Source organism: Leuciscus leuciscus (assembly GCF_965113295.1).
Source record: "Leuciscus leuciscus genome assembly, chromosome: 4".
In the NCBI taxonomy this organism is placed as follows: domain Eukaryota; kingdom Metazoa; phylum Chordata; class Actinopteri; order Cypriniformes; family Leuciscidae; genus Leuciscus; species Leuciscus leuciscus.
This window is the reverse complement of record NC_138728.1, coordinates 19042294-19069759: the sequence shown is the minus strand read 5'-3', so window position 1 is coordinate 19069759 and position 27466 is coordinate 19042294. Positions and strand designations below refer to the sequence as shown.

Genomic DNA, 27466 nt, shown 5'->3' with positions numbered 1-27466 from the left:
CTAAACCAACACCAGAGCCCCTAAGACCCATACCCAAACCAACACCAGACCCCCTAAGACCCATACCCAAACCAACACAAGACCTCCTAAGACCCATACCCAAACCAACACCAGACCCCCTAAGACCCATACCCAAACCAACACCAGAGCCCATAAGACCCATACCCAAACCAACACCAGACCCCCTAAGTCTTTAGACCCCCCTACATCCATATAATGCAGATACCCTTAGATCCAGACCCAGATATAGACCAATACCAGACCCCCTAACGACTAGGGGTGTAACGGTTCACAAAATTCACGGTTCGGTTCGATACGATACACTTGTGTCACGGTTCGGTACGGTTCGGTTTTCCATACAGCAAAAATAAATAAATGCCAGAGAAATTTCCTTGAATTAAATTTTTTTAAATTATTATTTTATTTAATGAAACTAACATCATAAAGTATGATTTTTGTATTTTTTTATTTTTGTTGCTTTTTTTACTGAGCAATAATGGAGCTATACTTGACTCTTCTTATGAGCATATAAAACAAAACAGCTCCTTGGACAAAATGAAATGTAATATTGTAGTAGCAGGCTAGTTATAAACAAAGGTTTATTTTAGTTCAGATTAACATTTGAGGGCAGCAATTGTATTCATAATGTCAAAATAAAACCGACGTAATGTTACTTGAAAGCATTATAGCCCACTTTTCCTGACAAACTTCCATACCTTGCAGTTAGTGTTACTACAGCAAATCCATTCCACGGTGAATGTTGCTGATCTGTGGACACCGGCCAGTTCATTCATGGCACAATGTTTATTCCTGGTTTCCACGTCAGCACTGTTTGATCCGTTAATAACAGAGAAATGTGCATGGTTCTCACTAGATCTCGCAGTGATGTTATTACTTCAGTGGTGAATTCAAAAAGCATTTGAAATTCAAATGCTTTCTTTACTGTTCTGGATCTCTTAGCGCTGTGTGGTGTTGCTTGATCAGGCTCGCGCATAGGGCTCGCGAGTCCCGCTTCACAGGTCAAAACTGATAAACTGTCGACACAAACACAATAAGAGTAGCTCAGTTTCGTTCCTTACATTGCATTTGCCAGTTGATGTTGTGGTCGCGCCAGCCTCTATGAGCGCGCTTGCCACCCGCGACGCGCCTTCATTTGAAATAACGAAATTTTGGTCGGCAGAAAAAATGGTCCAACGAACCGTTCGGTACATAATGCGTACCGAAAACCGAACCGAAAGCCTCGTACCGAACGGTTCGATACGAATACGCGTATCGTTATACCCCTACTAACGACCAGACCAATTAGTGATCCCTTAAGACCCAAATCTCTCGAGACCCAGATATAGACCAAATCTTAAATCCTCAAGGCCCAGATACAAAGACAACAACCTAAAAACAAGACCCAGCCTAACATTTGTAGTGGGTCATGGAAATTTCCACCAATATATAAGACCGAAGACCATGATCCAAACCAAGATCTAGTTTGAACTCCTAGTCCAAGACCAGATTTATGTGATATTAATAAGATTTGAGACCAAAACCCCAAGATCAAAACTCTTCCAATAAATAGAAGGTTGTCAGCTGCTACTGAATAACATGAATCTCAGCTTCAAACTCTGATGGAAAAATGGTTGGCAAGCTAAAAGTGGGTTAGTGGAATCCTACAGTTTCTGTCTTTTCTTTTCTTTGTGTTGTCTCTCTCTCTCTCTTGCTCTCTCTCTTTGAATCTGTTTCACTGAAAGTTCAGTATTCTTAAGTTAGAAAGTCTGGAAGTCAAAGCCATCAATTTCCCATAATGCCACTGTGACAGAGACACATTGATTTGTATGTGCTGTCTGATCAGCATAACTTTGGTATAATTGAAGCTCTGTGTTGGGGAGGAAAATCTTCTTTTAAACCACACAAAATTATCAGGAATATCAAGGTGTCTGTCTGTCTGTCTATCTGTTTATCTTCACCCCTGAGCAGTGCTGAATAATATTAACTTACTCTGTTTCGTTCAGAGTTCTGTTCCTGCAAAGGTTACAGTAATTCAAAAGAACATTCCAGGAATGAAAGTATTATTTACAGATTGCAGTAATGCTGAAGTTGCACTGCAGTTTGGTTAGCACAGGTTTGTGCAGTACTTCGGCTACAGTCCCATGATAGCTGTGGTTATATAGTCACATGGTTCTCTCATGGTTTAAACATGGTTCACTAGTGTCTTTTTGGGGTGAGCAGTGGTGATGTAACAGTGATGTAATGTTGTCAGGCTGTTTTGTATTTTTGACACTTTCTGCACATTTCAGGAAAGTAGGTTGGTAATTAGATCCAAATGAGGCCATTATGTAGAGATTGATTACAGAGGAGGTTACATGTGCTGCTAGATGTCTGCACAAGACACATACACACTGCTGCAGCCAGCCATGATAGCACTGTCCTTGAGCGAGATCTGGGAAAGGTAAAGGTAGATGAATAGCATGCTTGGAGCAGTGTGTGAGTGTGTAATCATTTTTATGCATGCATGGGGTTGGGTATGTGTGATTTAACTCTGGGGTTTGGCATATGATTAGTGTTTTGCAGGTTTGCTGTGAGAGCATGTGTTGTGTGAAAAAAAACAAAAAAACACAACAGCAAAAAAATACACCTCTCGACTTCAAATCTCTCTCAAATGTCTGTTTTATTTCACTTACTGTGGGTTGTTGTGTGCGGTACAGGATTTACTCTTGTGAGAACTATTAAAAATAGGGAAGAATTGCCACATTTATGATCACAATTAAGCCTGCTGCAATTATGTGATCGCAATAATTGAGCACTTCAAATTCCAATCTAATAGTGATATCCAAATAAGAAATTATTGTTATATATTTTTATCATATAACAATTTTTATAAGTCTCTCTTGGGCCTTTTCAGATTGTGCTCTGAAGACATATTTGTGCTTTATGAATGCAGCACACTATATCTGTTTGTCTATATCTCTGTCTGGTTGTTTATGTATGTATCGGTCAGCCTGTCTGTCATCTATCTATCTATCTATCTATCTATCTATCTATCTATCTATCTATCTATCTATCTATCTATCTATCTATCTATCTATCTATCTATCTATCTATCTGTTTGTCTAATATCTGTCTGTCTCTGTGTCTATCCAATGTCTGTCTTTCTGTCGGTCAAAAGATTTTCATGACATCTTTAGTTCTATTAATATTTCTGAAATGTCTCCATTCCTCTACAAATACATGCAACTGCCTTCTCTGTCATTGTTTCTTCAAAATTGCAAAAAAAAAAATATTCGTTAACTGGAGTGAGGCATCAGAATCATTTTCTTATTACTCCAATATCTACCATCTGTCCTAGATTGAAGGATTCCACCTTTACAATCCCAAGTGTATGATATTCTGGATATCTGGATAAGATATAAGACCAGCATTTACATATTCACATTTAATCCTGGAACAGGAGGAATAGAGGAGAGAAAGAGGGAGAGAGAGTTGAGGGGAGGGGCTGTTGTAACAGATGCTCTCTAATTTAAAGCTGGAACGTTTGTGTCAGTGGCGAGCTGGGCTGTGAAGAATAAACGAGAGAGAGAGAGAGAGAGAGAGAGAGAGAGAGAGGAGAATAGAGTAGAGCTGTGTTATACAGCTTGCCCTGGCTGTATTGATTTGGATGCCAGAGACTGCGATAGAGAGAGAAGTGGAGTCACTTTTTCAGATGGTCTCTCTCACCTGACACACACACATACGGCGGGAACAGGAGAGAGAACTGGACAGTGTCTATCTGCGAATGAGTGAAAAAAAAAGAAAAAAAAAAGAGAAGAACTGCAGAAGCCAACTCTGATTGGAAGAAGAGTGTTTGTGAGAGACAGAGGCAAGCAGCGAGAAATGATGTGAGCGATGAAGAAGAAGACAGACACGGACCCTCATGTTTCGACTGGCGGGACCTGGAGTGCGGAAAGCAAATTCTGCAGGATGCATTGCTGTTTTTAACCCTCAATACTGCTCCTGAACGGATTTGATGTGGTTTATGAAGTACAGAAGAAGACAGAAACTGTGTTTTGGATGCTGAACTATGAATTAGTGATGTGTTTTAATTGGTCTTGCGGACCAAAGCTGCCTTTGCATTCAAGAAACTTGAAATGAATACAAAGACAAGAGACTGAGGGGAGGAGGCGATCAGTGATAAAATGAATGGAAGAATTCGCTACACTCAGTTTGGTGGCTGTAGAAATGGAAATCCCGCATTTTATTTAGAGAAACCAATCATCTTTTGATTGCTATTTTCAGTCATTTTTGTATGTGGGTGGCGAGAATGAAGCTCGTTGTTCTTTGCCCTGCACTGGCCCCGCCCCCAACCACACCTGTCCGTGCCTTGACCCCGCCCTCTTCTGATCATGCAAGTGTTGCAGATTGTTAAGGAGCTGGTGTCGCCCTCCCGCCGCCGCGCCAGTGGTCGTTTTGCAGGTGTGTATGCGAATCTGAGCTGTGTGTGTGTGTGCGCGCTTGTTTTTCCCGATGGGGACTTCAACCAGAATGCACACTGACTCATGGAGACTCGTGTCACCGTGGGGACCTAAATTGTGGTCCCCATGAGGAAACAAGCTCATAAATCATACAGAATGAGTTTTTTTTTTGAAAATGTAAAAATGCAGATAGTTTTCTGTGATGGGTAGGTTTAGGCACAGGCTTAGTGTAAGGGGATAGAATATACAGTTTAGTATAAAAACCATTACGTCTACGTGGAGTCCCCATAAAGATAGTCAACCAGACAGTGTGTGTGTGTGTGTGTTTGGGGTAACTGTGTCTCTTGTGGTTTTGAAAAGCTTGGTTTGGTTTATAGCTTGTTGCTGATGCAGTTATTTTAGTGATTTTGCACTAGTTAATAGCCGGTGAGTGCAGAAATATCATAACTTATATGTATGTGAAGGTTGTGTTTGTCCGATACATCACTAAGGCTGATATATCAGCTGATATTCGACATACGTTTTTCTGTTTGGCTGATTAATGTATGAAGTGGGAAAAAGATTTGTATTATTTAAAAAAAATTTAATGTAGAAATGTTAAACAAAGAATTTAAATGGTATATGAAAAGTATCATACCATGTGCATTTCTATTATTAGTTATAGAAAGGCAAATTCTATAATACTTTCTTATATTCGCACAATTATATTCAACAAACCAACAAACCCAGCCATGGAATGGACAATATCCAGTTGCCCGTTCTACTATATTCATTGTGTAATGTATATAATACAATATGGCGGCTATCAGCTACTCTGCTCTTGAAGATATCAGCCAACAGGAACATATCTAAATTTAGGTCATCATTCGTTTAAAATCTTCCCCGCCATAGCTTTCAAAAGAACATTGTGAACATTATTCAAAATGTCTCGGTCGAACGGTCAAATAGGTTTGGAACGACACAATGTACATAATGACAGAATGCAAATTTTTTTGTGAATCCCTGTAAGACATGGAGTGCACCTCCTTATTTCTATCTGTGCACGTTTATTTGTGTGTGCAATTGCTTCACAAAGAAGCCTCCATACCTCGACCTTGAATTATCGAGACAAAAGCCTGTTTTGCACGGTTCTGTCTTCAATTTCAAAATGATGGGGAAATTTGTTGATCAATATAACCCTGAATTGAGCAATCCAGGCAAGTCCCCTGCTAGATGTGCCCATTGTAGCTCATGGTTACATACATGTTTACCTCAGGGGCTTTTATTAAGGAAGTATGATGTGACATCTCTAAGTTAGTTTGTAATCAGCAATACTCAATTTCTGCTTGTTTGTGTCATATTCAAAAGCTATTTTGACATTTCATATTGTTGTTAACTTCCTCCTCCAGCTTCTCCATTTATCAGCCTTTCTTTGTGTTTGTTCTGTATGTGTGTGTATAAAACGGGCACCTTTTGTGTAGACCATTGGATTCATTCTGGGAAATTCCTGGTTGATAATGTTGATTTATGTTGTTGCATTTCCAAACTTATTTCCTGTCATTTTCCCAGTTGCTTCCAGACAGAAAGTATTTTGCTTACTGTCTAATCTCACATCTTAATAGTTTGCAAGATGAGAATCAGTGCATCCCAAATCATAATATATTGAAAATAGTATATATACATCAATTGTATACCATTAATTGTATTCGAAGCATGTGTTCATGCATGTTTTTTCAGCTTTAATTACCCACAATCCCCTGCATGACGGAAAAGGAGGAGTTTGTAACGGTTATCTTTTGATTATTATTTTTTCTTCAGATTTTAGAAACAAGAATGAATTTTAGTGTTGCTTATTGTTAATGTGCGAACAGTGATATCGTGGAATAGATTAAAAGCATATAGGCTATAGCTGACAGTTTGATTAGCTGTTCGTAAGTGAAAGAGGCTGATTCTGTCGTTTGATTGGTTTACAGAGTCAGGTGGTTAGTCTCAGGTCAGTGGTGTAACACAAGGATACGCAGGGGTAAATAATTTATCCTCTGCTTCTCTCATATTCTATTTCTGGTTCTTTTTTTTCCCTCTCTCTCCTTTATCTGTTCTGCCTTTTCATATTCTGCTTTTTTTATTTTCCTCCCACACTGCATTTTTACTACAAGGAAAACTCAATCAGTTTTTTTTTTTAAATATGTTAATTAGACAAAAGCTAAAATATGTTGTCATCTCAGAGGAAAACTGTTCAAAGGAAACGTTAATGAGGTTTTGAGATATAGTTCATCCATGTATAAAGTTTTTGTCTCAGACATTTCTCCTACAGTTTTTTTGGAGGACTAAAAATAGACAAATGAGTCAATCGTTAGTAAAGTATAGAGCCATAAAAAACAATGTGAGTAGCGTATCTAAGGTAATTTGGTATTGGGAGATTTTGAGAAATATTTGAGTTCATATTGACATCTTCTAATTACAAACTTTGTAAGGTTTAAAGTATTATTTTAAAATATTAAATTATTATGATAAAAATGTAAAGTGAGTACACACATGTGATGTAATGTGTGCCAGAGGGGGCACTCACGCAGAAAGTCCACAAGTGAGACTTATAGAGGTCATAAAACTTATGCAGCGGACAAATGCAGAAGTGCAAATAACAAAAGATGCTATTTATTAAAATTATTAAATGGATGCCTACTTATTGGGACTATAAAGCCCTCCCAACACCTACCCCTACCCCTAACTAATGGCGCGTTTCCACCGAGCGGTACAGTACGGTACGGTACGGGTCGGTACCCTTTTATTTGCGTTTCCACTGCCAAAAGTTGAGAATGGTACCAAAAAGCCGAACCGTACCGTACCACTTTTTGGGTACCCTTCCGTTGGGGTACCTAGCACAGTGGTACGGTACTAAAAGGTGGAGCTAGACTCACTGCAGGACGTTGATTGGTTGACAGAGAATCGTCACTTGCGCGTGCTACGACGAGGGGAATGACAACATAAGAAGCGCCATTTTTTAATATACAGTTTAATATAATACTACTGTTACTGTGTCACGAAATGTAATTTTAAGAGTTTTTCAGGCGAGAATGTAGTTGTTTAAAGCTCAAATCTGTGGTTTATTTATAAAGATTATTTGTTTTTCCCCGGTTGTGAGATCCATGCGATCAGCGGGCGCTCGGCGCTCATGTTTCCCGGCTGGATGAGCCTTTCCTCGGCTAAGTTCTTCTGACGTTCGCCGATGACTCCGACGGTAGTGGTTAAACATGAGATATAATAATTCGTCTTGTGCAGACCTAACGGGCGATCTTTGGTCTCGTGAATATATAATTCGTTCCCTGTCAATCGTTTTGGCCGAGGGCTAAGTTTAGTTTCATATTATAGGCTATTTGTATTTAACTTTACTGTTGTAATGTTAGATTAGAGCGCAGCATTTGGACATTTGACTGAATTGTTTGCTTTATTTCTTATTGTATAGCTTCTTGTACCTTTTACTTAAACTTTTATATTGGCTATTATTGATAAAACTGAAATTTTACAAAAAGAAATATGGTTTCTTGTCATTTTCTTATTACAAGATTAACACTGATGTTTATTGCAACATTTGTACAAATGCATATATTGCCTGTAATATGTGTAATTATTTGTATTATTTAAACGAAAAGAGGTAACGTTAGGGTTGTGTTTTAAATTTCGTTTTGTTATAACGTTAAATAGAATAACGTATAACGTGCAGTGAATAATCAATATGCGTTGTGCATGAACCACATTTGTGTCCCTATAATGTTTAATTTATTTAAATGAAAACGAAAAGAGGCAGAGTAGTGTTTTATAACATATTTCGTTTTATTGTTGCTTAAAATGTACATACAGAGTAACAGAGATAACCGGAGTAGCAGAGCGAGCTGAGTGACCTTTTAAGAACGCGCTGTACCATTTGCATGTAGGAGTCGCACATGGCAAGTACAAACTTTGCGTACTTAATATTGAGAAATGCCTAATGTCGGCGCTTGTCTTCTTGTGACAAACATGTCGAGGAGCAAGAACAAGATCTGCTGTATATGTCATCCATTGTAGTTTACTATGTTCTTCTTCGCGCGAAAATGACGTCGATCGAAACACCACGCCCATCAAGTAAGGGTACTGTTGGCAGTGGAAACGCTAGCCAGATCATGGTTAACAGACCCGAACCGTACCGTACTGTACCGTACCGTACTGTACTGCTCAGTGGAAACGCGCCATAATAAACACTTTATTATTAAACACGTGTTAAACCGTTTATTTCCACTTTTCTAATATTTTATTCATAATTATTGAAAATAAATGCCTTTCCGATCTGATATATGATAGGAAAAGGGAAGGCGGATTTGAACTCTGGTCGATTTGCATTAAAACCTCCACGCGCCTCACCCCTACACTATTACTACTGTCTTCCGTAATTTAGTCTTGACCAACCAGAAGTCAGTGGGTGAAGTTAGTGTAAATAGCCTCTGCCAACAGGGTGGGCTATTTGCACTTAGTGTAAATAGACTACCATTAAAACTTATGACGTTCCAGGAAATCCCTTATATGGGCAAAGGCTTCCAGATACCGCTGCAGCAGACTCACATTCACATAGAGACGTTTGGACTGATGAAACATGAAGACAATAAACATACCATTGCGACAATATATAATTTATCTGTGTTCTTCTAGACATCTCGAGTATTTTCATAAGAATGAAGTATATTATGCAATGCTAATCGGCGTAGCCTTTTTCACTGTATTCAATATTATAAAATAAAATCATTCTGCATCATTCTGTGATATGAAGTCACGTCAGAAGGAAGTTATTTCAAACACTCGACTCTGACATTATAAAGTGAGTTTGGAGTAAAAACTTAAACTTAAACTTAAATATTCTCTTTTGTTGTACAACAGGTTTGTAAACGCTTCTCGTTACAAGTTTGGAAAGTTGATTGGTACGTGTTGCTTTTTCAAATGCACATTATAAGGGTCTCAAACTCACAGCGCTTATATGGAGCAGCATTTTCTGCGAACCAATCGATATGCTCTGATCGCAGTGCCGCGCTTGAACATGAAGCATATGCTTATTTAACTAAAACTTTTAATTTCGGTTAATCGCACAGCCCTAACCTCACTTCACACAAACAAGCACACAACAAAATCTCACTTCACACAAACAAGTGGCTCTGTCTCACACACTCTACATATGTCACACTGTACAGCCCCGTTTTGATATCTTGGCAAATATGAGCACATTATGATCTCTTATGAAACTATCAGTGACACATGTTGAGATTTACTTAAGTAAGTTCACATTTGCTCTACACACTTCATATAAGATTCAACTGATTTATGTAAGAGATCTCTCTGCGTGTGTGTGTGTGTGTGTGTGTGTGTGTGTGTGTGTGTGTGTGTGTGTGTGTGTGTGTGTGTGTGTGTGTGTGTGTGTGTGTGTGTGTGTGTGTGTGTGTGTGTGTGTGTGTGTGTGTGTGTGTATGCGCGTGTGTGCATGTGTGTGTGTGAATAGGAGCTCTTGTTAGTCAGTCAGTCTGGTATGTAGTGTGTGGGTCTGAAGTGTGACGTGTCTCTGAAGTAAACAAACAGCCGTATTGTCAGAGCATGTCTCGTTGCCTCCTTTCCTCCTTGCTGTCATCTTTCTCCACCATTCCTCTTTCATTTCTCCATTTCTTTCTCTTCCCCCCTCATTTCTCCCCTTCGCGTCTCATTTCAATCACAGTGATGAGAAACTGGACTTTTTTAGTTTAGATGCTGAAAGTTGACTTTAACATGGCGAGTTAAGAAAACTGATACGTGTGTGAGTATTTGTGTGTGTGTGTGTTTGTCACACTCATGCATACCAAAAATCTGAATGGCAATACAGACCATGGAGAGATTGAGCCAGGTAAGATCCAATGACCTCATTCATCCGTCTCTTCTTATATCATATCTATGATATCATTACATTTCATTATGTTGTCAGCTTTTATTTTAGTTTTCAATAAAGATGGACCGGCTGTTGGTTAGACGATACAGAAATAAAACAATAATTACAAAATGGTTATTGGACACTTAAAAATAATTGGAACTGAATCTCTAGTTTGTATTTTCTACACAAAGTTGTACTTTCATCTATGTATTAAATGAGAGTGAAAGATGCAGACTCTACGTCATGTGGCGGGTTCTGGTTTGTTCTCAAACAATCTTTATTCCTCAACATCTACATTTGAAGGAAACATGTCACTGTAGAAGCATTGCAGCAATAACCACATGAGATTGATCTGTCAAACGTTCGATTTGTTTTTCGACCGTGTGCGCCCTTGGTCTCTGCTCCATCTTGTTTTTCATTACGGATAAAATAAGGATGAAATGATGTATGAGTCAAGGGGAGAGAACAACAGGTGGGAAATGAGCGTGTCACCAATCAGGCCTGACATTACAGTCACACACTTGCACTCTGATGAGAGAGAGAGAGAGAGAGAGAGAGAGAGAGAGAGAGAGAGAGAGAGAGAGAGAGAGAGAGAGAGAGAGAGAGAAGACGGAGGCAGAAAGCGCAATGAGTCTCTGCATGCTAATATCTTCAGCACAGTCTCATTGTGTGTATGTTGCACAGAATGTATTTAAATGAATGCTTTTGGCATAAATAATGCATGAAACTCCCTGTTAAGCTTTTGTTTTGTCATGGTTTAGAAAAGAAAATACTATTGCCATTTATTTGGTACACCATTTACTAACAGCTAGTGTTAACTAAATCAAATGTAGTATTGCGTTTGGCTGCTTTGGTTGCTTTTTCTTTGTTTTTACTAACCAAGGGGACAAGTGGAAATCATTTGAAATAGTGTTGCTTTTTGAGCTTTGATTTTAACAGTACATCTTTTCCACCGTGGGCTGAACCTGACGCTGTGATTTGAATGATGGCTTGGTGTTTGTGGCTAAAAGTCGCCCATGTACGAGTGAGCTGTAATGACAGAGACACTATTACAGGGTTGTGTGTATGTGTGTGTCTGAGAAGTCATAAAGATCCAGACCATTCATTGACATCACATGCCTTAAAATACAACAACCACTCTGAGGAAGATCTGGGTATTTTCACCATAAAGAGAGGTGGAGAGATTGAGAAAGGCAGAAGGACATTCTACAGGAAGTGTGGGAGAAAATAGAAATCAATAAATTCCTAAAGTGTTGATAAAAATAGCTGGGGAATGTCTGCCTGACTAACTTCCCTTTAGAACTGTATGATCGTTGTTAAATGGTGTCAGACAGTGTCAGCAAGAGTGTGTGTGTGACAAAGAGCTGGACGGCTCTTGAATCTGAGTGGAATCGTCTGTGAAGGCAAAGATGCCAGAGTGAAAAAAAGAACAGAACATGCGTTACTCTTAGTGATTTTGCACACAATAGAGACTAGTGTGTGTGTGTGTGTGTGTGTGTGTGTGTGTATGTGGTTTACTTAGGCTATCTCCTCAGTACAAAAAAACAACAACCTTTTTTCCCCTTTAAGAACATTTGAATAATCTAAATAACCTTTTTCCCACAATAAATAACCTATTGTGCAATGGAAAGGTTCTGTGGATGTTAAAGGTTCTTCATGAAACTATCAATGCCAGTAAAGAACCTTTATTTTAAGAGTGTTGATAAACATGTTTAAATTAGGGATGTGTGTCAGAAAACTAATTTCATTAACGTTTTAATGAACATTTCGAGCAATTCAAGCAGCAGGAACAACTTTCTTGGCACCTGTAGCACTTAGAAACTGTGCTACAGAAATGAGTTGCTCAGCTCAGAGTTTTCCACCAATTTTTGTTGTTGTTGTTGTTTTTGTGGGCTTTTTGAAACTGACGGTCCTTCAGCGCCCCTCGGCCTCATGGGATAGTACATCATCCATTGGACGTACACTTAAGAATCCCAGTGGAAGTAGTACATAATCCATTTATTTCGCTTATATTTCATCATGAATACTGCATATTTGCCATTCTGCTTTTGGCACACTGTGTTGTAGGAAGTTACACTTACCCAGAAATCGGGAATGATCCCCGCTGCATCAAAGTGATTAGCTAACTTTTGAGTTTCTCATGCACATATTTGTGAGTATAAAATAATATTAGCTGTGACAGGTCCCATTTCAAAAAAATGAAAAATGCTGCTGTTTTTCCTTCATAATTCACATTATTTCACAAGTATTTCAGCTTGTTGCAGTATGTGCTCAGCAAATTTTCAGGGAAGATGAGCTGTGATTTCTTCACTCTTATCCTTGTGAAATGAGCTCTGTTAATCTGACAAATGACCATTAGGAGGGATTGAAATGGTTCTCATTCTCGTGTGCGACGTCTCTTCCGCAGAGGCCTCAGAGAACATTCGCTCATCTCTAAATACGCTTGCGCTCATATACGCTCAGCGTGAGCTGTCAGACTGATGTATGGAGCATGAACGAGAGAGTGTTGAGCTGAAACATGGTGCTGAGTGAATGCTAATAAGCCATGGAGACCCTAGAGCTCTAAGACCACCAGCCATGGAAACTACTATCTCCTTTACTGGTCTCTTCTCTTCTCTTCTCATCTTTTCTCGATTTGTCTCTCACATACATCTTTCATATATTCTTTTCTTCTCTTCTCAATATCTTCTCTAACATCTCCTCTTGTCTCATCTTGTCTCTCATATACTCTTCCTTTCTCATCTCAACTCATATCTCACATAGTTTTGTCTTGTCTCATTTTGCCTCAACATGCTTATCTCTCATAGTCTTGTCTCATTTTTTTTCTCACACACAGCTGAGCCTACTATCTTACTCTTCTTTCATATACTCTCTTCTTTCATTATCTTCTTTTCTTACATTATCTTAACTCATCTTGTCTCTCATATACTCTTCCTTTCTCATCTCGGCTCATATCTCACATAATCTCATCTGGTCTCTTGTCATCTCTACTCGACTGTTTTTGTCTCATCTCACATAATACCTTCTCTTGCATGCTCTCCTTTGTTTCTCATAATCTCTTTTCTTCTCTTCTCAATATCTTCTCTAACATATCTTGTCTCATCTCGTCTCATATACTCTTCTTTTCTCATTCCGGCTCATTTCTCACATAATCTCATCTGGTCTCTTCTCTTCTCATCTCTACTCGACTGTTTTTGTCTCGTCTCACATAATACCTTCTCTTGCATGCTCTCCTTTGTTTCTCATAATCTCTTTTCTTCTCTTCTCAATATCTTCTCTAACATATCTTGTCTCATCTTGTCTCTCATATACTCTTCCTTTCTCATCTCGGCTCATATCTCACATAATCTCATCTGGTCTCTTCTCTTCTCATCTCTACTCGACTGTTTTTGTCTCATCTCACATAATACCTTCTCTTTTGTTTGCTCTCCTTTGTTTCTCATAATCTCTTTTCTTCTCTTCTCAATATCTTCTCTAATATATCTTGTCTCCTCTGGTCTCTCATTTACTCTTCTTTTCTCATTCCGGCTCATTTCTCACATAATCTCATCTGGTCTCTTCTCTTCTCATCTCTACTCGACTGTTTTTGTCTCGTCTCAAATAATACCTTCTCTTGCATGCTCTCCTTTGTTTCTCATAATCATTTCTTCTATTCAGTTCTCTTCTTGCTTTGTCTTTCAAATTCATATTTTTCTTCGCATGATTTAGTCTCTTGTCTTGTTTCTTTTCTCACACACTTTGTCTTTTTCCATCTTGTTTTGCCTTGTGTCATCACGCACTCTCTCTTCTCACATAATCTCCTTGTGTCATACACTCTTTTCTTATCTTGTCTCGTATACTGTCTTCTTTTCTCACATATTATTGTCTCTTGTCTCATCTCCTCTCTCACTTACTCTTTATTTCTCATCTCGGCTGATCTTGTCTCTTCTCATCTCTCGTGTTCTCGTCTTGTCTCACATACTACCTTCTCTTACATGCTCTCTACTTTTCTGTCTCATCTCATCTCTCCTTGTCTTGCATCTTTTTGCATAATCTATTTTGTTCTCTACTTGTCTCATCTTTCATATACATCTTTTCCCTCTCATGATCTTGTATCTTGTCGTGTTTTTTTTTCACATACAGCTTTCTCTTCTCATTTTGTCTTATCTCATATTATGTCTCATATTTACATGCTTTCTACTTTTCTCATATTTTCTCTCACATTCTCTCTTAATTTCCCACATACTCTTCCTTTCTCATCTTGGCTCATTTCTCACAGTCTTGCCTCTTCTCGTCTTTACTGTTCTTGTCTCGTCACACATTTCTATCACATGCTTTTTTTCTCTCTCATAATCATCATCTCTTATCTTTTCTATCATCTCACATACTCACTTCTTCTCTCGTCTCATCTCGTCTTGTCTCATATCACATTCTATCTCCTCTCACAAGGGTTCTTCTTTTATAATGTTTTCTTCTCTCTCACAAAATCTCATCTCCTCTCAATTTCTTTCACATACTATTCTATTCTCATTTCACTTCTTATAATGTCTTCTTGTCTCGTCTCTTCTCGTCTTGCCTTGTGTATTCTCACCTCTTCTCATCTAGTTTCTTTACCTATTCTAATCTTAACTTCTCTTGTCTAATCTCATTCACTGTCTTTTCTTGTCTCAGGTTAACTCATTTTGTCTCATCACATCTCATCTGCTCCATGTGCTTCTATTTTCACTCTACTTGCATCTGTTAAATACACACACACACACACACACACACACACACACACACACACACACACACACACACACACACACACACACTCACACTCACACTCACACTCACACACAAACAAGCACCATCCTTCCATAAAAATTCCATTGGCTTTAAAAGCCTATTCATTCAGAACTGAGACTCTGGCTGGCTTTGACCCAAGGGCTGAAAGCTGGTGGAAGCCTGTGTAAGTAAGTGTTGCCTGCAAAATACGCTCAGAAAGGGAACCAAGCCAAACAGGAAGTGGCAGCATTAACCTAATTCCTGGAGAGGAAATGATTGGCCACTACGTGCGCAGGTTGTAATTTCATTGGCCGGCTGCATGTGAAAAATAGATGTGTGCACTAGCAGCAGGACTCATTAAATACACAGTAAACCCAATCCTACATCAACAGCCCCACAGCAGAACTCTTCACGGGAGAATGTTTCCATCTGATTGTGTGTCTACACACTTCATAGACAACATCAAAGTCCCGGCTGGGATCCAGTAGGATGCTTTATTGCCCTCAAACACACACTTTTCTCTTATCTCACTCTGTCTGTACTGCTTTTGTTGGAACGTCCTAGGTTCGATACAAGTTAAGCTCTGTCAACAGCGTCTGTAACATGCTGTCAAATGCCACAGAAAATCATCTCAGTTTATAAAAATAAACACAATTGCTTTTAGTTTAATGCTTTTAGTGCATGTGCAATTCAGTATCATTGGAAGTATTTGGGCCAATATGTTCTGGAGAGTATAAAAGCAGAAATTTGATGCTTGTGTTTTTGGAAAAAATTTTTTTTTAAATATTTTCTTCACACCAATGTGGGTTACTCAAGGGATAGTTCACTCAAAAATGAAAATGTTGTCATCATTTCCTGTTTCAAACCTGTAGGGCTTCTTCTGTGAATCACAATATATTTATGATATATATTATATTATGATATTATATTATATTATATTTTGAAGAATGTTGGTAACCAAGAATCTTTGGTGGCCATTGACTTCCATTTTTATGGAGTAAAAAAAAAAACCACTGAGATTTCTCAAAGTATCTTCTTTTGTGTTCCGCCGTAGAATAAGTCATACAGGTTTGGAACGACATGAGGGTGAGTAATTATGACACAACTTTAATTGCTTCACTTTTCAAGGCTTTTGTCATCCTTTTAGTTATGGGACAACTTATGATTATTTAACAGTACTTTGCAGATAATTACAGAAAAAGTTACCAGGTATACATGGTCATGACAGGAGTTGAAAGATTGGATGTTTGCACAGACCGGCTTATTATAATAAAATCATATTATTAATATGTATAATATTTACATCTTATCGCTATGCTTTCGAAACAGTTTTTAACGTTTATTGTGTTGCAGTGTATCTGTCAAGATGACAGACAGCATTGAATTGACTGTTTAAACAGTCTCTGATTTTATTTTTATAAACTGTCACTATTTTTTCTCCTCATAATACAGATGTACTGTATTGAACATGGAACCTTCCTATAAAAGCAGACCCACGTTGTTTGCTTTACATGTGAATGACGCACTTTGCCCTTGAGAGCCACATATTGGCTCAGACCTATTTGAATAGCCACTTGTTGCTATGCTCTAGTGGATAGAAAAGAGAGAATGTGTGTGTGTGTGTGTGTGTGTGTGTGTGTGTGTGTGTGTGTGTGTGTGTGTGTTAAAGTGCAAAGAAGGTCCAACTTATTTTTATTTCTGTAAGCCAGGCTTATTAGTGAGATGATTCACGTACTGGACGGTGAAAATTGCAGCTAATTGGTCAATTTTTTTCCTGTTTCTCTTTCCAGCGTCTAATTCAGAGCAGGATGCTGCAGTGAAGTTGGAACAGGAGCGAGCTGAGATACTCGCCAAATATGACAAGGTGAGAGAAAACAGCCGTCATTCACTCACCAGCCAAATACCCTCCAATACACTTCCAAGAAAAACAGTAACACAACAAACACGTACTCTGATCCAATCAGATACCTCCTTCCACCATAGTTCACAACCTGCGCACATCATGTTCGATGTGCGCGTTTTCATTGGGAAGATTCTCTGTAATCTCAGCTGCGACACTTTGCTAAAAGGTTGTCTGTCTGATGTTAGAAAGATTGGTCCTGATTGGTCAAAAGGGTGCTCTAGAATTGCTGAAATATGTAGCAGGCATGATGTGAAACACCTGTTCCCCAGCTGCTGTGTATATCACTTATGTTGGGAGGCTAACTTTTATCCCAAGTTCACATCTGGCATTGTATCTTCATCCATGCTTTCCAGAAGATACACTAGTTAAAAGACATATAGGTGAAGTATGTTGGCTTACATGGAAGGAAGTGGCCTTAAAAGTGAAATGAGACCTTACACTACATTGATGCATAATGATTATTATGTGGTAAATATTAAGAATATTATGTGGTAATACATATTAAGAACATTATGACTTCACCTGTCCCCTTTCAATGATTAATGTGTGTTTTCACTGAAAGCTTGTGTAAGGTCTCATGGTTTTTCTCATGAAATCTCTCAAGCATGGCCGGTTTGTTAATTGATAGTTTAAATTGAGTGTAATCTGAGCACTCATTAGGGAGCTCTAATTCTGTAACGTGTCTGTTAATTGGATTGTGATAAGCTCCCTTACGCAGGGATTCTCCTCTCAACTCAAGAGAGCACAACACCTAACAGGGCTCTAGAGTGCGACCAATTTGGTGCACCTAACGTCCTTGCATCCGCTGCCTCGCCACGAACGAAGAGTTTGTTCTCCTTTGACAGAACTCACACTCATGGTTGGATCATATCGTGGTCTAAACCAATCAGAGACAGAGATGGGGCGGGTCTTTGCCTCCGATTGGCTGTGGTCCAGATATTCCTGTAGGCCTACACTGGCGACCTGAGCACCAGAGAATCAGTTACGGCAATCAGCATCAGCAAAATAAACACAAGAAAACAGACGATGATCAATGAAAAGAAATAGACCCATAGAGAGTTTTTTCTTTAAGAAAAGTAGGCCTGTTCCCCCCCCAACACTCTCCACGGTCAATGCTCCGACACCAGCCCAGACATGGAGCTACTTCAGCCACCAGTCTCCCCAGTCCCTGGTAAGATGCCAAGCCCTGGTCCTTCGTCGGAGATGGCATCCGACTCAGAGACGGAGGTAGAGCCTACCGAGCCTGAGCTAGAGACTCAAAATAAAAAGGGAAAAACATATTCATTTCGTAAAGACTGGTTAGACCAGTTCCCCTGGTTTAATAAGAAAGAGAACGTAATGTTCATCAACATTTATTGTAAAGAATGTGGCCAGAGCATGGCAGGGAACAGTGCATTTGTAAGCAGATCAACAACGTTTCCAATCGAAACGCTGAAAAAGCACAATATAATTTTTTTTTTTTAAAACACACTTCATGTCGCTATAAGTGTGTGACTGGTCCCTCTCCCGGCTGCATTTCAGCGGCAGGCAGCAGCTATCAGGTCCTCAGAAGAATCAGAGATGATAATTCAACGTCGCCTATAACATCGCAAAAGAAGAGCTGCCATTCTTTAAATTTAGATCCGAAATTATTCTGATGAAGAAAACTGGATTAGACGAGAACCCGACGTACAGCAATGACGTTGCATGTGCCCAATTTATTGGGGTAATAGCCGACACATTTTAAAAAAAGACGACTTTTTTTCTATTATATAGAAAAAAGAATTCATTGCGAATTCCAGATACATGTAATTTATGATCGACGGTGACACAGACATTTCCACGAAGGAGTGTGTGATTGTCTACAGCCGGATCTTGAGGAGAGGGAGATTTTTATTTTTATATACAGTATAATTGTGCTTAAAAAAAAAAAAAAAAAAAAAAAAAAAAAAGTATTTACCTACACCTTATTCTTGTTTAAAATAATTTACATGATATATATGAATGTATATGGAGCGTGATAAAAAGGCGACGCGAGCCGAGGAAAAATTTGGGTACACCTAAATTTTGTGCTGGTGTACCTAAATAAAAAAGTTAGTCTGGAGCCCTGCCTAAACGCCATTTCAGTTTTTATTTAGTTAGTTTTTTTTTTGTGTGTAAGTTTGAACATTTCTACTCCCTAAATTCTTGCATTTTTGCACAACTTGCTCCCAATGCACTATTGAAACCTCTTTGTAGTTCCAAACCTGTGTTTTGTTTTGTTTGGTTTGATTTGGTTTGGTGTGGTTTTGATAATGAAAGTAAAAGAGGACTGGCTCGAGAATGACCAAAACCCCATAAAAGTAGTGCATGAACGATTTATGTATTATGTTTTTTAGAAGCCATACAACAGGGAGAAACGGACTGAAATTTAAGTCGTTATTCATTGAAAATCTTGACATCGGCCCCAGATCTCTCGTGGACTCTCATTTACCCCTTTTCCACCAAAAGAGAACTGGTTTGGAACTGGTGCTGGTTCAAAGTTGGTTCAACTTGCGAACCTTCTCAGAACCTGTTTGTTTTTCCACTGACTAGAGAGCCCAGCGAACGACGTCGTTACGTCACTGTGTACGTTGCCATACGTCTTAGCTTTCCCAACTTCAAGCATAACAATTACAATGTTGGACTACATCGTCTTTCTGCAAATGTTTCTCCTGGCTTTGCGATCCTATATTGGGATCAGAAGTTTAGAACACATTTGTGCTGCTCGTCTGGGTTACTATAGACGGAGGTTACGTTCGAGAAGAAGTTCGACAATAACCCCGCCCCCAGCCCCCGACGTAAGCATGACGTGGTAAAAGAACGGTTCTAGTCCAGCAAAGAGTTGGTGCTGCTTTGGAACCACTTTTCCTGGCTGAGAACCGGTTCTTTGGCTGTCGAAACACAAAGAACTGGTTCGCGAGTAGGCACCGGCTCCGAACCGGCACCAGCACTGCCTTGGTGGAAAAGGGGTAATAGAGAGGTTGCAATGTATGATTTGTTAAGAAATGGTTTCCCTTCAGTCTAATTTTTGGTTTTATAAATTAGTTGATCCACTTCACTAAAACGGCCTGGATGTTTTGTTCCTGCACTGATTTAACTCACTGATTCATCCTTACAGCGTTGTGTTGAAGGGGATGAATAAAGAGCCCAAATTCCTTAAGAGGTTTTGTTGTGTCCAACAGTAACAGTTGGACTGTCAACACAACAAATCGCTCTCTTAGAAGATGTGTCCTAAATCCATCCCCTCCCAACCATAGTTTTCACAGCCATCCAAATAGTGCATCTGCAACAGACTCTACATTATGTATATTACGGAACTCATTGTTCAGGCTCTAGTTTTGGGTGTTGTCACATTTTACAGTAACAGAAGGGAAGTGTGAATGCCACTTAGCCAGGTAGTGATGTCATTTAATGGTCACTCATTGTTTAAAAGTCAAATGTTAGTCAGATATCATAATATAAAAATGTAAACATGTTAGTGCATGTAATATTGTTCTTGTGAGGTCATTTTGTCAGGTCTAGAGGGATGAATAGATGCAGAAAGACATGAGAGAAAACAGTAGAGGAGGGGTGCGCCCTTGGCTTGTGTCGCAGGCCGAAATATTTCCCACAGCCATGCGTGTCACTGTGACATGCCATCAGATTATCATATCCCACTGTAGATTTATGCCTGTGACACACACGGGAGGGTGAGACAGAGAGCCCTTGATATGGCTTCTCTCTGTACCAGATAATATTTTGTCTCTGATTTTCGATTTCCTTCATACTCTTTCTTTTTTATCGCTCCCACTCTTGTTCTCGCTCCTGCCGATTGATTCCTCCCGTTCTTTTCTCGTTCTCCAGGCCTCCCAGATCTATCAAGACCTTCACATTTGCTTTACATTTAAATTTGCATACATTTTCTTGCCAAAGTGACAAAGTGCACATGTTGTTTATTGCATAGTTAGTCATTGGCTTGACAGTTCAATGGCTTTGGGATGAAATTATTTTGTCAATGGGTAGCGTGCTTCACCTTTCTTTTCACATGTTTAAGTGACACATTTAAAATGTGAATAAAAAATTGTCATTAGTCATAGACATGCATAGTGCACACAAATTATTGAAAATATTTATTTATTTAATTGTTTTATATATTTTTTTATATTGGCCATTTATCAGTGATATATGGAAGTTTGTTTCCGCCACATAATAAAGCATTTTAAAAGATAATTGTGATTTTTTTATCTCACAATTGCGAGTTAACATCTCGCAATTCTGACTTTATAACACACAATTACGACTTTATATCGCGCAATTCTGAGATAAAAAGTCAGACTTGCTAGATGTAATCTCGCAATTGTGAGAAAAAAAAGAGTCAGAATTGTGAGATAAAAAGTCGCAATTACATTTTTTTATAATTTTTTTATTCTGTGGCGGAAACAAGCTTCCATTGTTATCAGTCATATTATCAAAATAATTATCGGCTTATATTTAAATGAAGTCTCTATGTTAAGCAGCCCTGAATTAACTGCACAAGTTTACTTTACAAAAAAGTTTAAGTAAAAAAATAAATAAATAATTGTGTGTATTAGGCTTGCTACGATAGTCAGTTCAGAAGCAACAGCACTTTCCCACCACAGCACCGCCCCTCACTGTCGATTTGAATTATTGTTATTTTTTTATAAAATCATTTATTTCAGTTAGAGAACAGACACTAATTAAAAACTGAACGTGTCTGCTTAATAAATCGTGAGCAGAACGAGAGTCGCAGCACAGATCAGAAGCAGGAGTCGGATTTCATTTATCACGAGAGTAAAGAGCTGACTGACAAGATGATGGAGCATTTGGTGTCAAATCGAAATGTAAAAGCGCCTATTTAAGCGAATTTGTCATTGTACTGTTTTTTGTTGTTGTTGTGTGTTTCATCAAGAATAATAGAGAGCCTAAGTCCTTCCCCTCTGCTTCCGGCTCATGGGACCTTATGTCGGAAAAAAGATGTATACCTAGTCAATGGCGAGAGACAACTTATCTTTTTATTCCGTCTGAACTGTGCCCTGAATTACACATATGATGTTTGTCAATTTAAAAGATAATTATGAAAGTCAAGAAAGTCGCAGTTTGTCATAAAACAGAAGAGTAACATTTAGTTTTATGTGAAAATCGCTCAATGAACTACATCTCTCGTCTCGCACTATGTACGTATGTGTGTAGTCTGGTACAAAACACTCAGGCATGACGGCGTAACGTTACGATTATAACGTAAGACTATAGAAAAAATGACAGACGTTAGCTTCAGTAAAGTTAGCTTCATTGATTAAGAGAAAAGGTATGACGTCACATGTGCGCCTTTTGAGTTTGTAGTCTTTGTAATTACGCATTTTCACAGTCTTATACCTCAACAGTTTTACATCAAACTGCGACTTTCTTGACTTTAAAATGTATCTTTTAAATTGACAAACATCATATGTGTAATTCAGGGCACAATTCAAACGAGATCAAAATATTTGTTGTCTCTCGCCATTGACTACCATACAATATTTTTCCGAAATTAAGGTCCCATGGTGGTCAACCGGAAGGGGAGGGACTTAGGCTCTCTATAGGCTATTGAACAAACCATTCAGGCAATGCGCCCCTGAATTGGCGCTACTTTGAAAGCGAAACTAAAATGCGCCCCTGTCCACAGGCGCGGAGCGAGCAGAACAGAGCGTTATAATGGTTAATCTGTATAATAAACAGATTCATAATGGTGCGGAGCAGAGCGAACGTTTTTCCATAGTAATGAACTGAAAACGCTCGCTCTGCTCCGCGCGCATTTTACTTTAGCCTTCAAATCAGCTAATTTAAAATCCCCCGCCGGTATTACCGGTGTTTAACCAGTGTGAAAATATCCTCACCGTCACTTCTCTAGTGTGTATGTGTGGTCAGAACTTGTGTCTTTCCGTGGTCCATGTGTCTCACTCCTTTCGTAAACACACTGTTCTTACTCAAGGGTGATCTGTTTCTGCCACAGGCGCCTCTCTCTTTATTTCTGCTCTTTGTATAGTTTATTTGTGGTGTACTGAACCTGTCCACATTCTGCCCACCCCTCATTATGTACCTGCCTAAAATATGCATGAACAACAAATTCACAGATCATTGGAGCCAAACACTTTAAGAACTCAAGCCTTGAGCAACTCCACACACACACACATACACGCTAAAACTATATCTCATCTGATGTGTACTCACTGCTTTGTGCTTTTTGTGCTTTCAGGGTAAAGAAAGTGCGGAGGTGGAGCCGTGGGAGGAGACCAATTTTGATCTGTATAAAGCGGTGGACCGCTTCGGATTCCTGCAGTAAGAAATGTGCATTATTCTGTTCCGTGAGATCTTACACGTAAGTGAGGAGATGCAGGTACTAGAGAAAGCCAGCTGAGTCAGAGCGCTTCCTGAAGCCCTCTTATCTTGTTGTTTGTCTTTTTATTTGGCCAGTCCTGTCTTCTCGTTTCTCCTCTCTTCTCGGCCTGGCAGGGAGGTTTGTGGTTTACCCAGGCCCCCTAAACAGCAGTGCCCTATGCGATATTTATAGGGTGCCACATGTGTCTGGCAGATCAGGACTCTGTAATTGCAGGGGGTAAAAAAAAAAAAGAAAAAAACTCTGGAAAAGTACAAGGAAGTAAAAGCAAACTGAGAGATAGATAGACCTAGCTCAGGAACACATGCCAGTGTTTCTTATGATTTTGTTTTTTTGTTTTGTTTTCTGTTTGTTCCGTATTTTTGTTTGTTGTTGTTGGTTTGCTTGTTTTTTGTTCCTTTGCTTTGTTTGCTTTGATCTTACACTTTTGCTCAGCTCTTTTGTTTTTGTTTGCTTTAAGTTTTGTTTGGCCTTTGTTTTGGTTTTGCTTTGTTTTGTTTTTCTAAATATCTCAATGTTTGTTTAAAAAAATACCATATGACCACGTCAATAATTACACTAATTCTGATTGGGTTCGGCCACAGTGCTGCCTTAGAGAGTTGCTGCCTATGTAGACAGAAAGGAAGCTCTCTAAGGTTTGGAACAGAGCCATAATGTCATGTCACGACTTCCCTGGGTTTCCTCATGAATATCCCAGATCAGATCCAAAATGGCAGCCATTTCCTGTTTGCTTAGCTGACTAAGATCTTGCACTTTGAACAGTTTCAGGGGTGGGGGTCATGAGGGCATCGTTACCAATAATGATGTTTATTTATCCAGCTATGTTCACTTCCTGTGGAACAAAGTAATTCCTTTTTCAGTAATACATGTGAGAAACCAAGATTTGACGTCAGCAGCAGAAACCAGTGTATGATTTATGGATTTACGTTTTCTGTCCCTGCATGGCCATCATGTTATGTGAAAAGTGGACAGACATTAGTAGCTATTTGAGAGTCCGGTGTAGTCTGACTAAAATGAGTTTAATCCAACTGTGTGTATTTCCTTTTTATAATAAAGTGTGTTTTGTCTTTCACAGTGAGGATGCGCTTCCAATGTATGACGTAGTGGAGGAAAAGGTGAGTCCAGTGCTCTGTTTGTATCCAAGGCACCAAAATGGTTCAACTTAAACCTGATGTATTCATTCAGCATCTGTGAAAAATAGAACCAAGATGAGGAGGATGAGGAAGACACTCTAAACCTATTTATCAACATAATTGTGTGCAATGTTTAGGCTTTTTTTTTAAAAGCATGCAGTAAGTCTGACTGAATTCTGTTTTATGTAGATTAATTGCCATTTGGATGCAAGTATGATTCCCCTTCTCATGTAAATTAGATTCCACATGAATCAAGTTTGTTGTAATTTTTTCATATCCATAACTCTCGGTAACCTTTTTGTAATTGATCACAGTTAATAAATAAATAAATATAGTAACCCAAAAATCGCTGTATTTCCAGTGTAGAGCTGCAGAATACATAACATAAAACACATAGGGACGTCATTGGATAAGACAAAAAACAGCCATTCATTTTAAAGAAAGCTAGGGCAATTATGTGAATTTAAAGGGTTACTTCACCGTTTTTTCATATTAAACTATGTTATTCCCTTAACTAAAACGAGTTGATACATACCTCTCTCGTCTCAGTGCGTGCACTAAATCGCTCTGTCTTGCGGCGAAACTTTGTTAGCACTTAGCTTAGTCCAGTTCATTCAATATGGGCCAAGCAGAGAAGCTACCAAACATCTCCACGTTTTCCCTATTTAAATACAGTTACTCGCGTAGTGTAACTCGACCTAGGACGGTGACACAAAACAAAACGTTGCGCTTTTCTAAGCGTGTAAAATGGATAACTATATTGTATGGCGGAATACCATAGCAAGTGCTTGGAAGCACTTCGACTTCGGCGCAGTAATATCTTCACTCGTGAAAAATCCTCTCACCGGCCCCCGCTCCCTCTAGTGAAGATATTACTGCGCCGAAGTCGAAGTGCTTCCAAGCACTTGCTATGGTATTCCGCCATACAATATAGTTATCCATTTTACACGCTTAGAAAAGCGCAACGTTTTGTTTTGTGTCACCGTCCTAGGTCGAGTTACACTACGCGAGTAACTGTATTTAAATAGGGAAAACGTGGAGATGTTTGGTAGCTTCTCTGCTTGGCCCATATTGAATGAACTGGACTAAGCTAAGTGCTAACAAAGTTTCGCCGCAAGACAGAGCGATTTAGTGCACGCACTGAGACGAGAGAGGTATGTATCAACTCGTTTTAGTTAAGGGAATAACATAGTTTAATATGAAAAAACGGTGAAGTATCCCTTTAAGGGGAATGGACTTCATACATCCACTAAAATGTTATTCACCACTTGGTTAAAAGTAAACTCTGACAAGTGATTCAGATTCAAAATTTCTTGATTTCTTTATCACACATTTATCATCCAAAAAGCACTTAAAGTGTCAGGTTATAAAGTGAAAATGAGCTCTAAATTGGAGAAACGCAGAAACATTGCTTCCCCAGAGTCCGTTATGTTCTTGTAGAGAAAATATCTGAAATATGTTTTTAATGGGTGGCCTCCTAAAGTTGAATAATGCTGTTAATTTAATACTGCTTTCTAGATCTCACTGAAATCCATTTTCATCCAAGTCTTCTCGGTGTTAAACATTAAACATTAAGGGATTGTTTTGTCTTTTTTTATTTATTGTAATACATGTTTGCATTTTGTCTGTTTAGCATAAACATCTGGAATTGGAGAGAACGACAAAATGGCTGAAAATGTTGAAAAGCTGGGAGAAATACAAGAACAGTGACAAGGTGCGTGTCCCACATAAACACACCGTAAATCTGAAGGACTTTGAGAAAGTCAGTTTCTCAGTCTTTCATCTCATGCGTGTGAATGGCCGAAGTTCCCTTTGGCTGTCTCTGTCCTGTGTATTGGGCGACATTGGACCGGTCCCCTATGAAAACCACTGTCCTGCTTCAGCTGCACAAAAGCTGTCTGTGTCTATCTATATTGATTGGACATCTTCAGGCAACTTGGTGTGTTCAATTGCATTTCTGTCCACTAACAGTGTCTGGTGTGAAATGAGAAATCTTCATACTGCCTGAGGTGGAGCGTGACCGTTGTGCAGTTTATTACTCTGTGGAGAGCTAATCATTACTTCTTATTATTAGTCCAATTAGTTCAATTACACTGTGTCTACACCAAGCAAGCATTAGCCAAAACAATGCATCAAAAACACAACAAAGCATTCCTGTATTTTTTGCACTGCAAAGCTACTCCATCCACTCCCTCTCAAAAAGGATGCTAATTCTTATTTAGCATATATTTGTCATTTTGTGTTAAAAAGACAAAAAATGCAACAGTGTGTCCAACACAACATGTGTTAATTTTCATCCAATCACATTGCTGCTTGCATCCCTTTGTGAGCCGTTATTCTTCTCACAAGCACGTATCATCATCGGTGGATATCTTCGATTCGTGGAGGTAAGAAAAGTGTCTGTATTTGGCTTTAGATGTTTACTAAAATGTCTTTTGTGATAATTTATAGATGTTCGTCGAGGGGCATTTTACACATATATGCGCTAACTTAAAGTTATAAAAACGTTATGCTTTCTTTTATTCGTTTTATTGTGTGTGAAATCGCTTCAAATAGTCAATGACACCTGTAGCCATCTCTCTCTCATTGAAAAGTAATTGAGCTCACGATTGCAACGTATTGTGTAAAATGCCCTAAGAAGTTAACATTATCTGTATCTTAAAGCTACACTGTGTAATTTTTTTAGTTGATTCTTAGCAAAAAACACTTAGTTCTTTCAAAAATATATGTGCTCATTAATGTATATTTACTTCTTTCAAGTAATAAAGTATTCTCGTAAGTTTATAATCTGCCATTGAAAGTACATACGGGTGAGGGGTTCGAATGCCGGTCGCCATGTTGCCCCTCCATCTTGAACTACATTAGCCAAAGAGGGACATACCTGTAAATTCAAGCTTCGCCTTTCGCGCTTTACACTCAGTGACACAGAGACGAATGCGAGGGGGAGATTACTCGCGACTGCCGGGAGATTTGAAA

At 38.9% G+C, this 27466-nt stretch overlaps 1 protein-coding gene and 3 long non-coding RNA genes across 6 annotated transcripts in view; 3 read left to right on the top strand and 1 right to left on the bottom strand.

Annotated features, from left to right (window-relative positions):
• The window catches only part of usp6nl (USP6 N-terminal like), a 64568-nt gene that overhangs the window by 20628 nt on the left and 16474 nt on the right, over positions 1-27466 (top strand). Inside the window, exons 1-5 of one of the 3 annotated variants that reach the window (XM_082168208.1) lie at positions 3178-4440; positions 16872-16945; positions 23217-23299; positions 24433-24472; positions 26124-26204. In XM_082168208.1, coding sequence (XP_082024334.1) covers positions 4371-4440; positions 16872-16945; positions 23217-23299; positions 24433-24472; positions 26124-26204 — 348 coding nt within the window. In that variant the 5' untranslated portion in view covers positions 3178-4370. Of the gene's footprint in view, positions 1-3177; positions 4441-9946; positions 10312-16871; positions 16946-23216; positions 23300-24432; positions 24473-26123; positions 26205-27466 lie in introns of those variants that run through there. The other 2 variants (XM_082168209.1, XM_082168210.1) reach the window with 2 other exon arrangements.
• LOC309497932 lies at positions 4449-7533 on the top strand. The gene is made up of 2 exons (XR_014205765.1): positions 4449-6261; positions 6314-7533. It is a non-coding gene; the product is annotated as an uncharacterized lncRNA (long non-coding RNA).
• On the bottom strand, positions 10780-14735 carry LOC309497934. The gene is made up of 2 exons (XR_014205767.1): positions 13166-14735; positions 10780-13109 (listed from the first exon to the last, which is right to left on the bottom strand). It is a non-coding gene; the product is annotated as an uncharacterized lncRNA (long non-coding RNA).
• LOC309497916 overlaps positions 26750-27466 on the top strand; it is a 1430-nt gene continuing 713 nt past the window's right edge. Inside the window, exon 1 of the long non-coding RNA XR_014205749.1 lies at positions 26750-26877. This is a non-coding gene — a long non-coding RNA (uncharacterized lncRNA). The remainder of the gene's footprint in view (positions 26878-27466) is intronic.